At 34.8% G+C, this 15,818-nt stretch overlaps 2 protein-coding genes across 2 annotated transcripts; both read left to right on the top strand.

Moving 5' to 3' along the window:
- Positions 1-1,520: 1,520 nt before the first annotated feature.
- LOC140875231 (O-fucosyltransferase 16-like) lies at positions 1,521-7,614 on the top strand. The gene is made up of 10 exons (XM_073278869.1): positions 1,521-2,004; positions 2,094-2,147; positions 2,236-2,326; positions 2,476-2,552; positions 3,623-3,711; positions 3,788-3,968; positions 4,436-4,617; positions 4,916-5,018; positions 6,382-6,713; positions 6,816-7,614. Exons 1-10 carry the CDS (start codon positions 1,855-1,857, stop codon positions 7,231-7,233), a joined length of 1,677 nt encoding a protein of 558 aa, XP_073134970.1. The 5' UTR covers positions 1,521-1,854; the 3' UTR covers positions 7,234-7,614.
- Positions 7,615-9,187: 1,573 nt separating this feature from the next.
- On the top strand, positions 9,188-14,967 carry LOC140874711 (WD repeat-containing protein DWA2-like). The gene is made up of 13 exons (XM_073278066.1): positions 9,188-9,291; positions 9,375-9,458; positions 9,546-9,678; positions 10,264-10,375; positions 11,172-11,271; positions 12,284-12,411; positions 12,817-12,886; positions 13,415-13,503; positions 13,773-13,818; positions 14,115-14,188; positions 14,272-14,345; positions 14,417-14,475; positions 14,718-14,967. The coding sequence occupies exons 1-13, from the start codon at positions 9,247-9,249 to the stop codon at positions 14,757-14,759; spliced, it is 1,056 nt and encodes a 351-aa protein (XP_073134167.1). The 5' UTR covers positions 9,188-9,246; the 3' UTR covers positions 14,760-14,967.
- Positions 14,968-15,818: the final 851 nt, after the last annotated feature.

Here is a 15,818-nt window from a genome sequence, read left to right as displayed (position 1 = left end):
CAATTCCTAAAATAAGTGGATCTCACGTCTAATATATGACGATGATTCATCATATGTGTTTCATTCGGTAGAACATATTTCGTTCCAATATGTGATCATTCGGATAATAATTACTTTATAAACATATAAAATAGTAAAATAACATGTAGTAGTTCAAAATTCATCTTTATGTCATTTTTTTTTAATGACGTGAGAATCCGTAGACGTTATCTTCCGGTGCGCATTGGGTAAACTCCCGGATTAACGCACTAGCTTGCAAATTACGCTAACCAAGTAAAACGCACTAGGCAAGCCATGTGCGACATGCTAGTCCAAGAAAGTGTTGACAGAAGAAATTGAATCTCTGAACTCTGGTCAAGTGTTCACCTATTTCATCAGCTTGGACACCTCCTTGAGACATCTTCACCCCATTTTCTTGCCCAACAGCATCATTGCCAATACTTTATCTTCGCTCATATTAAACAAAGCTCCAAATTCCTTAACAAGCGACTCGAATTACATGTAATTAGTCTTGCAAATATAAAATATTGGTTACCACCATGCAATTAAATAAAGGGATCAAGTGTGGAAGAGTTCATAGCCCATGTTATAGTTTGAGAAATACTACCTACGTAGCTTGAATAAAAATCTAATATAATTCTTTCAAAAAAAAATCTAATAAAATCCAAACATGCATACACACGTATAGTTTATTATTGAGTGCATGTGCCTTTACGTATGTTTTATGTAGGATCCACACATGGTTCGTACCATACTTGTCTAATTTAATCTTTAAAATTTGATGATTAAACATGAGAGATGTGACAAATAACTATTTTTTTAATTAATATTGTTTTCAAATGAAAATTTTAAGTTAATATCTTTTACTTATAAAAAAAAACAAATAATCAAATAATTTAAGATGTTATTCAATACATTTCATCGTATATAGTCGAAGATGTCTTCATTCATGGGGAAAAAATACTTTAATTTTTAAATTTTTATATATATAAAATAAATAATATTTATACCCAATATATTTATCAAATGAAAATAACTTATAATAATTTACATTCTTCAATAATTATTATAATATTAATTTTACAAATAAAAGCTAAAAAATAAAATTATTTATCATAAACAGAAGGTAAAATTGAGCAATTTTCATCTTATTATTTTAATCTATGTATAATCAATCATATGATCTCACCAAATGAACACAACTCAGATAAATTTTTCTCCAGATGTTGCTCCTTAATTACCAGGCTCCATCGTGTGGAAGACTTGTGGTTGAGATTTGAATAATCGGTGATGCACAAAAACAAAAATTAAACCTTGAACGAATATAAAAATAATGCATGTTTTGCCGACATGAAATAAGACAAGTAACATGAAATTTAATTATTTAATTTAATTTTTTCAAAAAAAAAATAAAGAAAAAAAAAACAAAAGTAAAAGATTCCTTTTGTCACCAAAGGCAAAAAAATATAAAAGATGTTTATGTATCCTATCCCATCAAGTCAAACAAAGAATGTGTGTTATTTACTTGATTGATCTTCAAAGCCTTTTCCAAATCCAATCCCAAACAAAGCCCTAACATCTCTCGAATGGAATCGTTAAATCCTTGAGAGATCTTACACAGAGATGCTTGCTGTAAATTCCCAAATGTCTTTGTAAATAAGGAATTACCTTTCCTCTGTCCTCTTTTTGTAAATTATTATTATTGTTATTGTTATTAATCCAAACATTGCCACCCCAATTTGGAGTTTAAAAATCAATTTTGTTCCCTCCTGAATCACAACATTTGTTCCCCCCAAATTTATTATTATTTTTCTTCTGGGTTGTTATCCGTTCCGCCGCCGTCGGCCGTTGTATATGGCTATTCCAAGGCGGCGCCACCAGTTCCGCCGCCGCATGATCCCGGCCATCTCAGCCATTTCCGCTGCCCTGCTTCTCCTATTTGGTTTCCTCTCTTTCCTCACTCCCTCTCCCACCGGAAATGATCATCTCCGCCGCCGCAATATGGTACCCGTATTTTTTTTCGGAAAGGATTGTGTTTGTTGATTTGATAATGCTGTTGTTGAATCGGTGGTGTCGTTTGTTTGCTGTTTTAGATGGATGATGAGATTGGTGATGGAAATGGAACCGTTCCGGAGTTTCGTGTCCCGGTAAGGGTTTTATTTGCGTGCTTTATAATATGGCTTGGATCAAGAGTTTTTGTACTGAATGTCATTTGTGTTGGGTAATGAGATCTAGAACAGCGGGGGAGTGCATGATCGTGATCTCTGGAACTCTAAAAATGCGAGGTTTTACCATGGGTGCAGCACTGCCAGCAAGAAATTTGCGAGTGTGTAAATTCGTGCAGCGTATTCATTTTATGTGACTTCCTGTTGATATGTTGGTGTTATTTATTGATCTCGAATCTGTTTCTGATTCCTGCCATTCATGTTGCTATTTTTGCTGAACGTTGCTTAAATATCATGGTTTAATTAACAGAAGCTGCTGCTGTTACGAAACCCAATCGTTACTTGGCAATTGCAACCAGTGGTGGTCTAAACCAGCAAAGAACTGGGGTATTAATTGCGCGAATTCTCACTTTTCTTCCTTTTCATCATGGATTGTGGAGGATTTTATTTGTAATTATTGGTCAACCTTTTCTGAAGAACGAGTTAATTTTTTCCACCCTTTCTTATGTCGTTTAATAGAAGAAGTTTTAGGAATTTTGTATTTTAGGAATTGAATATTGAATTGGAACATAAGGATTTGGTGCATTTTTATTGACACTTAATTTAAACTGTATGAATCATAATCTTCTCATCATTAATTGACCTTCGATATTTGTGTCTAAAAGAAATATCCTGAAACGATCTTTTGGCGACAATGACTCCAGCTCTTTTCTACTCTGAGAAGCCTGAGGAATGGAAAATTTACAACATTGTGATTTGACTAGTTTTGAGAACTATGTAAACCCCCCTGATTCATCTATCGTATCAATTATACATGCCGTTAGATTTGCAAACCTCACTCATGCCTGCAAATTGCCTGGGATGTTCAGGATATCATGTGGTCACATCTCTGTATCGAGTGAGAGAACAGAATGTGACTACTTTTGTGTGGCAAACGTGAATTGCCTAAAACAAGCTTGGATTATTTATAAGAAGCTCAAGAGAGAGTGAATGCTGGTTCATATAAAACTCATGCTTCTTTTCTAAACTGAAGTACATGGATTTATCCACTCACATTGCATGAACTTGTTGATTTGTGGTTGGATATCTGCTGTCTATTTGTGGGTATTTGTGATTGTGCAACCTTTTAGCAATACCTTCGCTGGCATACCGAGAAAATAAGTTGGCATACCTCATCGAATATGATATCTCTTTTCGTGATGTAGAGAATATGAATCACATTCTCTCATTCTTTCTTAACTTACAGTTTTATTATCTAGTGATAATAATTAAAAACATATGTTTATGTCATGCCTGGCCCCTCTGCCCTTATTTAATGGTTAATCACTCTTAAACATTAAGTTGAGTTGAGAAAGATGGTGACTTGCATTGTGGTAAAACCTTAATTAGCTTTGCATAGTGGATTTAGATCTTGTCTTTAGGATCTGAAGTTTTTCCTTATTGTGAATTCTTTGCAGATAACTGATGCTGTTGTTGCTGCTCGCATCTTAAACGCGACCCTCGTCGTTCCAAAATTGGACAAAAAGTCTTTCTGGAAGGACGATAGGTATTTCTTTAAATTCGAGTAGCTCTTACACTTTTGTTGCTTCCTTCTAGGCTTTCAATGTTACTCTCCTATGCAGCAACTTTTCAGATATCTTCAACATTGATTGGTTTATATCATATCTAGCAAAAGATGTTAAAATCATAAAAGAGCTCCCAAGAAGAAGGCGTGTGCAGAATCCATATACAATGCGTGTTCCAAGAAAATGCAATGAACGTTGCTATGTTAATCGTTTATTACCAGTACTTGTGAAGAAACATGTGAGTTGTTACTCCTGAAAAATGTTATCCTTACATTGTATACCTTTTCTGTATGGTATACTTCTTTCGACAGATGGAGACAACAACAGTGAATTTGTTACTCTGTGGCATCATATTATTAGTTTGTCTTGCATATGTTTTTCATGATTTGGTTAGAGCTCAAGTATCATTTCAGCCAAGAGTGCCAAGGCAAACACCTACCCTTTTTTAATGTTGTCTTGTGATAGCTTTTAGGATACATGTAACATATGACCTGTAGGACTTGATCAATTTCTATGTATTTCGACTAGTCCTAGTTCTGCATGTAATGATTTTCTGAAATACTCGAAAACAAGTTATGTATGCTTGTTGGGCTGTGTTTAGCCTTATGTTTTCTCAAGCCAGTAACAAATGATGTGATTCTCCACTTTTTTCTGTTCAGGTTGCTGTTGCCTAGAAAACGAATAAATGGAATTCTTTTGTTACAGGCTGTCCAGCTGACCAAATTCGACTATAGACTTTCAAATAGGTTGGATGTGGACTTACAAAAGCTTAGGTGCAGAGTCAACTATCATGCTCTGAAGTTCACAGACCCCATTCTTGAAATGGGTGCTAAATTGGTGCAGAGAATGAGAATGAGGAGCAAGCACTACGTAGCTCTTCATCTAAGGTACCTAAATGATGTTTTGGTGAATGCTTTTTCAGTTTTGAACATATTCCTTTACTTCCCTTTCAAATCTTCATCAGGAACCAATTTTGATTACCTATAATATAATATATTTCTTTAGATACCTTAATCAATCTTTTTGTACTATTTCAATTATACCTCTTTATTTTTTTGTTTTCTACTTTTGCATTTTGTGTTTGGACTTTTCATTTAATTTACTTTTGGCATTTGAAGAGCCAATCAATTTATTCTAATATTGGAGTTAGGATTATTTTGATGCAAGGTTTGCTTTCTTTTACAGGTTTGAACCTGATATGCTTGCATTCTCGGGATGTTATTATGGTGGAGGAGACAAAGAAAGAAAGGAATTGGGTAAAATACGACGGAGGTGGAAAACTTTACATGTAAGTTTTCATGTTTCAGTTTAATGTTTTTAAGGACATTTTTCACCCACATCCTCAAGTCATCTCCAACCCAAATATCTATTTTAGTGCTAGTTCTGCACCAAACGCAACTTCCATTTTCAACACGTTACTTCAAATTTTACCAAAAAAGATATTTCGATCTATTTATAAATTTAACAATATAATTATGATTAGTATTAATACGATATAAATATTATATATATTGTTATAATATTTGAATTGTTAATTTAATTGTTATATATTAATTAAATTATATATTATATGAATTAATACACACAAATTATTTAAATTGATAAATAACTTGAATACATAAAATTCAATTAAATGACATGGTATATTATATATTTCTACATTCTACCCTTACATTATTATCTATCAAATTAAATTAGTTATCTATTATTTATAATCATTAAAAATAAAAAATAATAATAATAAAGCTTTTGCACGAAAGTTGGTGCAAGGAGGGTGGGGCGCTATCCTGGTGCAAAAGATAGTGCCTCCATTGGAGCAACCCATCCTCCACCAAATTGGCTTTTCACACCATTTTGGTGCAGGCTTGGAGATGCCCTTGAAGTCTCGGAGGGTTTACGATTTAATTCCTGAACTAGATATATAATTTTTACTCTGTAAACCTTGAAGTATCTACCAACTTGCCAGTTTCATTTAAATCTGGAAGCCAACCACAGAAAGTTTGTGTAGATCTAGTTTTTTTTTTTTTTTTTTTGAAAACTTGTGTAGATCTAGTTTTTGCATTATGAAATTAACAAAAAAAAAAATACATGAAAATGCATGTTGATTTCTTCATTGGCATTTTAAGTAAGATCTTTCACTCCAAAAAAGTCTTAGAATATGCCTTTTGCCCCCTCTCCCATAACATTAATCACTTTTTTGACATCAGTTTGGTTTTAGATTTGAATGAAAAGGTGTGAAATGGGTCCCATTTTCAATTTTAGAGACGAAACTGGTGGACTATGAGACACGGTTGAATAACAATAATTTGTTGGTAATTCACTTTCAGAACCAGATATTGTTATTTATTCCCCCTCTTTTCGGGTGGGAAGTTGGTGGTTGGTCAATGAGTTGACTGTTTCGAAATGTCCAACTTACATGCATGGAGAGTTCTCGTCAAGATATATTTAGTTAGATTTTTAACTTGAAGGATGTAATTGGAGATGTTCTATATACCAATTCCAACGAGTATTTTGATATAACGAGGTACTGACTTATTCTATCGATTGTGTGTCCTTGTCAGTGCACAAAGGATCAAACTCCTTTTCTACTTTCTGGAAATTGTTTGATAGGCAACATGAATCAAAATTGAGCATAATGGATTAATTTTCAGATTGGTGATCCAGAGAGGGGGAGACGGCAAGGGAAATGCCCCCTTACTCCTGAGGAAGTTGGTCTTGTGCTACGAGCCCTTGGGTATGACAGAGATACTCATATTTATGTAGCGTCTGGAGAAGTGTATGGCGGGGAAGAGACATTGGCCCCCTTAAAGGCTCTTTTCCCCAATTTCTATTCAAAAGATACCATAGCAAGGAAGGAAGAGTTGCAACCTTTTTCTCAATATTCCTCTCGAATGGCTGCACTTGATTTTATAGTTTGCGATGAAAGCGATGTATTTGTCACAAATAACAATGGAAACATGGCCAAAATTTTAGCAGGGCGAAGGTTTGCTTTCCTTTCCCTGTGTTTTTTTGTTACTACATTTTCCTGAAACTTTTAATTATTCCCACCGCCAAATTCAGATGCATTTATAGCTCTTGCTTTCAGGAGATATTTTGGACACAAACCAACAATTCGTCCAAATGCTAAGAAGCTGTACAGACTGTTCTTGAACCGAAATAACATGACCTGGGACGAATTTGCCTCAAAAGTTAGTGTGTTTCAGAGAGGTTTCATGGGAGAGCCAAAGGTGAGGCCTGGGAGGGGTGTTTTTCATGAAAACCCATCTTCCTGCATTTGTGAAGATTCTGAAGCCAAGAAGATCATGGATCCGATCCCCAAGCATAAGAAAGACACAGATATAGCAGTTGAAGATCAAAACCCTAACGATGAACCAGAATGGTCTGACCCTGAGGATGAAGATGATCAAATGAGTCTGCTGGACAAGTTCTCGCGCAATGGAACTTCCTCAGACTATGGCGCGGCACCCGAAGAGCCTGAGTTGGAGGAGCTCCTTTCTGATTGAGTGCTGAAACTTGCGTTTCTTTAAAGATTCGAGTTGTTCGGTGTATATGACCTTTCATGTCCAATCAATCTGCTGCTTCAGGTGACTAGTTCATTCATGGTCAGCAGACAATTTTTTCTTAATTCCGGAGTGAGTATACAAAAGTAGAACACACGGAAACATTACTTTGCCAAGTAACTTGGCAACAAATTTGAGGATATTTATTTAGATAATCGATTCAAGACCTGTATATAAATCTGTTTTTTTTGTTTTTCTTTCAAAATTCTGTAAATGATTGTTGTACTTGTAGAGGGTAGGGAAATGGATGGCTTTGGGGATTATGTAAATTTCTTGCTGTTTATTTCTGTACATGTAAAAAAAAGAAAAAAAGCGACACTTCAAATCTACCTGAACATAAATTCTACGAAGTGAAATATGTTTATGAAACTTTTCTACATAGATGTTACCTCGCCTTCCTTACTAAAATTGGTACTTCCTACTTCGAACTCCAAAGATAAATAACATATTTGTGGGGCCATTCGGATTTGGTATTCAATTATACCGAGATTTTTGTCGGAATATTTTGGAAAATAGACTCGATCAAATATTTTTTTAAAACATTAACCTCCCAAGTATATTTGAAATACACTGCGGAAGGTCATTTTTTAAAAAAAATAATTGACTGAGGTTAGATAATAAAATATCTTTTTGTCTCGGTTCGAGTTGAAAGAGAAAAAGAAAATAGATTTCAAGGAGTAACTGTTAAGTTTCAGGGTATTTCTGTCATTTTTCATCAGACAAAATGTAATTTGTACACATAAAAAATGTAAAAAATATATAACCAAACCAACGACTATCTTGTAGGAAATGAAACAAATATTTCCCTTTAGCAATTGGGAATTTCGGGCCTAGAGCGTAGTTATAACTAAGACATGCCGAGGTAGTTTTTAAGCTTTATTTGAGAGTTGTGATTTCGGCTTAAAAGAAGGAACAAGAAAGAATTTAAAAAAATTGGTTGTTTTTTAGATTTTAATGGAAGGAAAAGAAGGGAAATTTGTTAGAGATTTAGAACAAAAATTTCCTTCCAAATATGAGATTCCCTCTTTCTTTTCTCTTCCTTTTTCTTTTCACTCTTAACATCCAAACTAACTTGGTGTCTTTTGTAAATAAAAAAGGAAAGTTTTATTCTATAAATCTCTAACAAGTTTTTCCTTCTCTTTTTATTAAATTCTCCCAACCAACCATTTTGAATGATGAGATTTGATTTGGGAGGATTAAAAGAATGTATTTCAATTGGAATCTATTTTGAGAGTGTGTTTTTTTTTAAATATATTACTATTACCGTTTAAATTTTTTTAACTTGATAACGCGGATTTGAAATTCAATTTTATCAACTCAAATGTCTTGCATTGCCGCATTTGGATATGTTGATTTGAGGAAATCTTTTAAAGAATAATTTGAAAAAAATTTAAAATCAATTACAATAATTCAAGAAATAACCCGCTAAAGATGGATTTACGTAAATAAAAGGTTGGATTTGGATTCAAGTGACTTTATTTTGTATGAATTTAAAATTCATAGGTAGTTGATATACAAGTATACAAGTAAAAAATTGTAAAGAGATGAATTTCAAGAGTATCCAAACAAATGAGTTGAATTTATTATTATAAAATGTAAAAATTTTAACTTCAAATCTATGGATTCAACCACAATTAAAATTACAAATATGTAATTATCCATCCATTCAAGCTCAATCCACATGTTAGATCCTTTATTTCAAAGAAAACAAGAAAAGCTACGTATTTTTTTTTGGGGAAAGAAAATGTACATATTAGATAATTTAGATTAACATAAATTTCTGTTTTGGGCTTCAATTGGGCCTTGTGCAAATTTACCAATCAGCCCAGTCCAGTGTTTCAACTGCAGATGTAGCCCATAGTTCAAATAACGTTACGACTTCTGACTACAGATTCTTACAAGTTATAAGTTTATTTCGGCCATTTTTCCTAAACCGTGGAGTGGCAGTACAATACAATGCAAGGAGGATCCACCGGCGTTGGATATGGACTGAAATATCAGGTCAAATTCTAAATCCCCTGAATCTACTGAGCATAACTTGGTGAAAAGATTTGAAACCTGGATGTAATTTTTGATTTCTCTAGGCGAGGTGCATTTCCGATGTGAAAGCAGATATAGATCACACCAGTTTCTTAACAGGAACTCTTAGCCTTAAAGAAGAGAACGAAGTATGTGTTGATCTTTACTCGAGCTCAGTTAGCATCGTTTAGTTTGGATTTCGGTAGGTTTTGATCAAAATATGCTGTGAATTGCAGGTACATTTGATAAGGCTTTCTTCTGGCGGCACAGAATTGATCTGCGAGGGTTTGTTCTCGCATCCGAATGAAATATGGGATCTCGCATCCTCTCCTTTCGATCAACGCATATTTTCGACTGTTTTCTCTTCTGGTAATTTATGACGCTCACTTTTCAGATTATTACAGAGCTTCATTATCCTAGCTGATGCAATTATTAGAATTTTCTGTGTGTAATGTGGTTGTGACTGAAAATTGAGCAAGTTCTTCGGTTCACCATACCGTAAATTTATTTGCGTGTGAATAGTTAATTTAACCTAGTCTTAACTGCATCTAGGCTCGTAATTGAAACAGTGAGAAGCTAAGAAATGACAGAACGTTGATATAATTAGCTTGCTACTTGAGTTTGATTAGTTTCTGCCTTTCATCTTAAAATTGGTTTCAGTTAGAATTAAAAACAGGATCAATGACAATTCCTAATGTCGTGCTGTTCATCTCCACCTTATTCATTTTCTCTTGTTTATGTGTTATCATTATTTTTTTTCTATGAACTTTCAGTTTATAGGCAGGAGAAAGTCATACTGACTAATTGTATAACATTGTTCATAAACAGTTTCTCAAACATAGATTCTCTAACAGCCGAATTCGATTTCAAAAAGAAGTACAAGACTGTTTCATGTAGTTTAATCTTGAATTCTTGCTTACTATCTTAGCTGCTGTTTGTTTTGTGTTTTTTAAGGGGAAACATATGAGGCTGTGGTCTGGCAAATCCCCGAGTTATATGGCCAGCTGAGTTCCCCTCAATTGGAACGCATAGCTTCTCTGGATTCGCATGCTTGCAAGATTAGAAGGTTATATTTCTTTGTGGATCAGCATTAGAATTGAGCTGGTCCAGGATTTGTAACAATCATTTACCTTTTGCCTAATTTCTTATTTGTTGTCCTAATATAATGTGAATATGACACTCTTGTGGTATAAAGTTTGTGTTGAGTACTTGAAATGCCAGCATATAATGAAGTTACTCATCTAAAGAAAGTTGCATTATATTTCCCATGAATTGCTTCTAAATTAGTTTTGGGATGTTAGGAGCTTCCTGATGGTAATACCTGCTTTTCAGTTTCTTGAGGTGGCGTAAAATATCACTTTGGGGAAAAAAAACTCTAGGTTTTGTGGCAGCTCGCTTGGGTGAGCAGTGAGCTCATGAAAGTATGTATGAGTTTTACACTCTTTATTGATCCACACATGGCGTCATCAATCGATACAACTTTAGATTTAAGTTTCATGATTTGGTAGAACATCCTGTTTGGCAATCTGTTTCTACATGACCTATTAATTTCAAATCACAGATAGTGCAATTAGCAATCTTGAATTTATCACGAGTCCCATGGTTGAATGGAGGGACTATAAAAAGAGAATGCCTCCAACATTTAGTTCACTTACAGATTGTGGAATCAGTATATTTTTGACACTTCTATGAAAGTAAGTTCCTTAGGACTTACTGTATTATTAACCTGAACTTTTTCACTTTGATGCTTCTTGGAATCATACTGTAATTTGGACAAGATGATCCCCCATTTTGCTGGAATTCCACTGTCCTAGCAATTCAATTCTACTTGATATACTGAAAGACATTGCTACTATTTGCAGTGTACTTTGGTGGCCCACTGGAAGGCATGACAAGTTGGTTAGCATTGATGAGGAGAATCTCTTCTTGTGGAGCTTAGATACTTCGAAGAAGACTGCTCAGGTACTCATCAATACAATCGACAGAGATGCTTTAGATTTGATTATTATAGACAACATAATATGGAATTCACACTGTTTTTTAGACAATTATGTTTTTACTTAACTGCCCCTACTTTTGAAGAATTGTTGATATTATGTATTTTAAATTGTCATAAAATCTTATTTTCAACTATACCGTTCACATTTGGGCCCCTGTTCACATCTTCCCAATGAAAGTTGAAGCTGCTAAGGGAAACATAACCTCTTTGAAAGAATTAGAAAAATGCTAAGGCTTGAAATCTTGCCTGAAGTGATTTAACTATTTCTCGAGCAACATGATCTTCATTCAATTTGGTCGGTGTTTCTGTTTCCTTAGTTTTCTTTCTCAAACAAAAGAAAGCGAAGAAAGATTTAATTTATTTGAATTGTCCCTCTCTTTAAGAGTTGGTATCTCTTCATAATGAAATGTGAGTTGGAATTGATTTTTTGAGTTTTGTTAATCAACCGCTTTGTGGCTTTCACTCTTTCCGGATCATTACCTCTTCACAATAAAATTTGATTCATGCGCTTATTTTAATCCATGTAATATCCATGCGAGATGCAAATGTGAATTTATTGTTGCCAGTAATTTTTGTTATTTTCTCGATTCTATTTTGAAAATTATGATGTTCATTCAATCTGTATATTTACCTTGGTTTTGTTTCTGTTATCACTACATTTTGCCCCCAAAAAAAGTATTCTTAATTAAGTTCATTTTAGTTTCTGTTTACCTTGGTTTAGTCTGTTATTACTACATTTTTTGCAAACAAACACATTGTGAGGCTAGTTTTATTTGATCACTCGTGCTCCATTTTGATTTGTTCAGAAAATTTAGTTACAAGTTGCCATAAATTCTTTATCTAACATCGATTTGTTTCCATATTGCGTAATGATGTGTTTCAACATGCATGTAGTTGCAGAAATGGGGGTCTTGAACCACTTGATGACCCGTTTATGTTTTGGATAATTCTTATTATGTGTACTGTGTAATCTAGGTACAATCAAAAGAATCTGTGGGCATGCTTCATTATCTATCTGGTGGTGCCTGGGATCCCCATGACTTTAATTCTGTTTCATTGACAAGCGAATCATCAGTACAACTGTGGGATTTGAGGACGATGAAGTATGTTCACTTTGATTCCACATTTTTGCATATTTCTGAGAAACAAATTAATGGGACCCTGTTTTTGCTTTATGTCCAAGTTATGCAATATGTGGATTGTTTGATCATTAATTTGGTTTTGCGGTTCTTTTATGCATATAGTTGCAGTTTGATTTTATTTCAGTGCTGTAATGTATAGTATAGCCCACTTTTTTGCCTCGGCCGCGGTTTTGTCATTTGCAACAGGAATGCTACTTCGGTACTTCCTTCTGATTCCAGTTTAACATGAATGATAGAAGTAAAATTTCAGTCTTGGGCTACCACTAACTAATAGTAATAAATTTGTTACTATTTTTATTTGACAAAATGTAGTTTGAAAACAAGCATTTTGATTGTGACCATTGTTTATGATACGTGTGCCTGCAGGAAGACTGATTCTATTGAGCATTCTCATGTCCGCAATGTAGAGTACAATATGAAAAAGAGGTACATGCTTGTAAGTACCATGAAAACTTCACGAGTGCATTTCCAACCCATAGGTTGTTCAAGTTTCAAGTTGGTCATTGGGCATAGTAAAATGATGTTTAATATGTTCGTGAGATGACATTAAACTGCCACTGCTCATCTTGTTCCTCAGAACTCATTTAACCATTTCAGATAGAGAATCCTTCTAAATCAATTTTTTCTCAATCCTTTACTTTACAATTTATGGGAGTACTCAACTTTTAGACTTGGCTGAACTTGGACCAGGATTGCAATAGTGAAACTCTTTGCTGTTTGACGAATCAGCCTTGTGTGGCATGCTCACGTTTTTCTCTTTCAAGGCACACACTTCCCATCATAGTTTTATGGATTCCATCTTTTGATCCACACCTATAAATTATAATTACGATGTTGAAGAAATATTAGGTTTGGTGAGGAATGAAGCAGTCCCATTCTTGACTACTTTTAACTTTTAAGTGTTGCAATGCATACACTGAACTTTTTTCCATCCTTACCCCATAACTTCCTTTTGATTTCACAGGTAACTGCAGAAGATGAGTCTGGCATACATATTTGGGACCTCAGGAAGCTGAAATTCCCAGTTTCAGAGCTCCCTGGACATTCGCACTGGTAACTTTTTTGCCGCATCAAGTGTTGGTTTAGCTTATATTTTCACATTCAGGTGATAGTTTCAAACATAGATTTTCTTGGGATACCTTTACATCTGTTTATTTTAATTATTTTTAGTTCTCCGTACTTTAAAAATGATATATTTTCTGTCATTTTTTCATTTGTTTACTAATTGTATACCAGTACCGTTGTCATTTAAATAAGATCGTTTAATCTTTTGTTAATTTCTCATAATTGATTCTAAAGGTGATATCGGTATTTTTTTACAGGACCTGGACAGTAAAATGTAATCCCGAGTATCAAGGCCTAATTCTGGTACCTTCTTGCTCCTTATATGCCTCCACATCCTCCGCCCCCACTCTCTTTATGCACGCAGGATGTTATACACTCTTGAAGTCGTTGCCCCTGTCAAAATATTATTGCAAGCTATCAGATTTGTTCATACATTTCAATGATAAAAAAATAGATCTGATGGAGTTTTCGTCACCATATTGTGCCATGTGTTGAACCAAATCATTCTGTCATATGAAATTGGGTTCCGGATCAGATGTGAGTTTCTTTTTTTTTAATATACATTGATGTGTTCACTGATGATGCAAAGACTTTTGTAGAGTGCTGGAACTGACTCAGCTGTCAATCTGTGGTTTGCCTCTCCTCCAAGCAGTGATGAGTTGATATCAGATAGGTATGTGATCCATTTAATTACTAGGACGTGTTCCATAACATCGCTATTTAGTGTTGATCATAGGTTATGTCGTTTTCTGGCAGCTTGGTGCGGCCGGCAAAGCGGAGTACAGATCCGTTGCTCAATTCATTCAGCGATTATGAAGACAGTGTCTATGGTAACTTTGCAAATTTCGATTTGCCTTTCGGCTTTGGTTCTGAATTCGATCAACTGCTCATTTTAATTCAGGTCTTGCTTGGAGTTCTCGAGAGCCTTGGATATTTGCGTCTGTGTCTTATGATGGGAGGGTAAGATTGCTAATTTCCTAGATCACCTGTTCAAATTTCAGATTTATGTTATACTCAAAGTTTTTCCCTTATTCGAGGCATCACTATATCTTGTGATTTTTGGGGGGGTTTTTTGCATTCACGCTCCCTTGTTATTACAATGCACAAATCCCGTTTTTTTTTTCTTTTGCTATGGTTACAAGTTTCACGGCATGAGTTTCTTCTTGAGTGTTGGTTATTGTAACTTTGTTCTCTCTTTACAGGTTGTCGTGGAATCCATTAAACCCCATCTTCCTAAATTATGAACTGAACAATATAGTGGGTGCGACATACGTAATCCAGTTTCTCATTTTCCTTTTGTCACGCATATCAGATATTCATTGTTAATCTAATCTCACCGAGTTTAATGACATTTTTGAGAAGCTCTTCTATTTTTAACGACTATGAAATGTGTTGCATTGGTCCAATCTGCCGAATGGCATGGTGATTTTTTTTCTTTCCTTATTATTTTCATTACCACGAGTTTTCACATTATGATTATGATGTGTGGTTTGGAATTTGGATAAGTTGTTTTCTTTGGATTGAAAAGCTCCTATATGCACGTGTCCGATATTTTTTGTTTCTTTTCCCTTTTATTTCTAGACAAGCATTTTAAATACCTTACTTTAAGGAGCAACTTACATAATTTTCATGGTCACGATCATTCGAAACACGAAAAAATTGTGGTGCCAGCACAATGGAAGAAATACCAGAGGAAAAACACGAGAGAAACTGTTAGCATCATTGAAAAATTTGTTGCTTCCAAATGGATTGGACGGTTTGCAAAAAATATATAGTGACGTTAATTCCCATAAATGACGAGTCATTCTGGTTTCCTCGGCATGTGTCGCTCTTTTCCACCAAGAACGCAACCTCGTGACACGTAAGTACTCGCAACTTTTCATCTTATCCATGACTCATGCCATGTCATCGTTTCACTTGGTGTTGACACGTGGAACGCGAGTAAACATGCATTGTAATGATTAAGATGGAGAGTACATGAGATCTCCGCTATCATTAATCATTATCTCAAATGAGTGACTAGAAATCTGAAATCTAATTCTAAAAGCCGGTCTTGTCGGCGGCCCACCAGCGGCCCACTTGCCTCCCGGAAGCCCGCTAGGAAATATTTTTGTGGTTGAGGTTGATAAAAATATATATTTGGATATGATTCTGCTAGGCTTGCGAGAAAAAGGGTATCTTTTTCGTGGGGAGAATTTAAAGTCAGATTTTGTGTTAGATCTTTAGACGTGGATATGATGGGGAATCTGAGAGCTCCAAGATTCACCTACTCGGAGGGTGGGTGGTATGGTATCATCTATTAA

Source organism: Henckelia pumila, chromosome 1, assembly GCF_033568475.1.
Source record: "Henckelia pumila isolate YLH828 chromosome 1, ASM3356847v2, whole genome shotgun sequence".
NCBI lineage: Eukaryota > Viridiplantae > Streptophyta > Magnoliopsida > Lamiales > Gesneriaceae > Henckelia > Henckelia pumila.
The sequence above is the reverse complement of the archived record's forward strand: the minus strand, read 5'-3'. Positions and strand labels throughout refer to the sequence as shown.

Excerpts from the sequence above, each read along its gene's own strand:
- LOC140875231 (XM_073278869.1), top strand. The coding sequence starts at position 1,855 with ATGGCTATTCCAAGGCGGCGCCACCAGTTCCGCCGCCGCATGATCCCG. Across the intron at positions 2,327-2,475 it reads TGCCAGCAAGAAATTTGCGA|AAGCTGCTGCTGTTACGAAA; the intron begins GTGTGTAAATTC and ends TTTAATTAACAG. Across the intron at positions 3,969-4,435 it reads CAGTACTTGTGAAGAAACAT|GCTGTCCAGCTGACCAAATT; the intron begins GTGAGTTGTTAC and ends CTTTTGTTACAG.
- LOC140874711 (XM_073278066.1), top strand. The coding sequence starts at position 9,247 with ATGCAAGGAGGATCCACCGGCGTTGGATATGGACTGAAATATCAG. Across the intron at positions 11,272-12,283 it reads CTTCGAAGAAGACTGCTCAG|GTACAATCAAAAGAATCTGT; the intron begins GTACTCATCAAT and ends TGTGTAATCTAG. Across the intron at positions 13,819-14,114 it reads AGTATCAAGGCCTAATTCTG|AGTGCTGGAACTGACTCAGC; the intron begins GTACCTTCTTGC and ends AGACTTTTGTAG.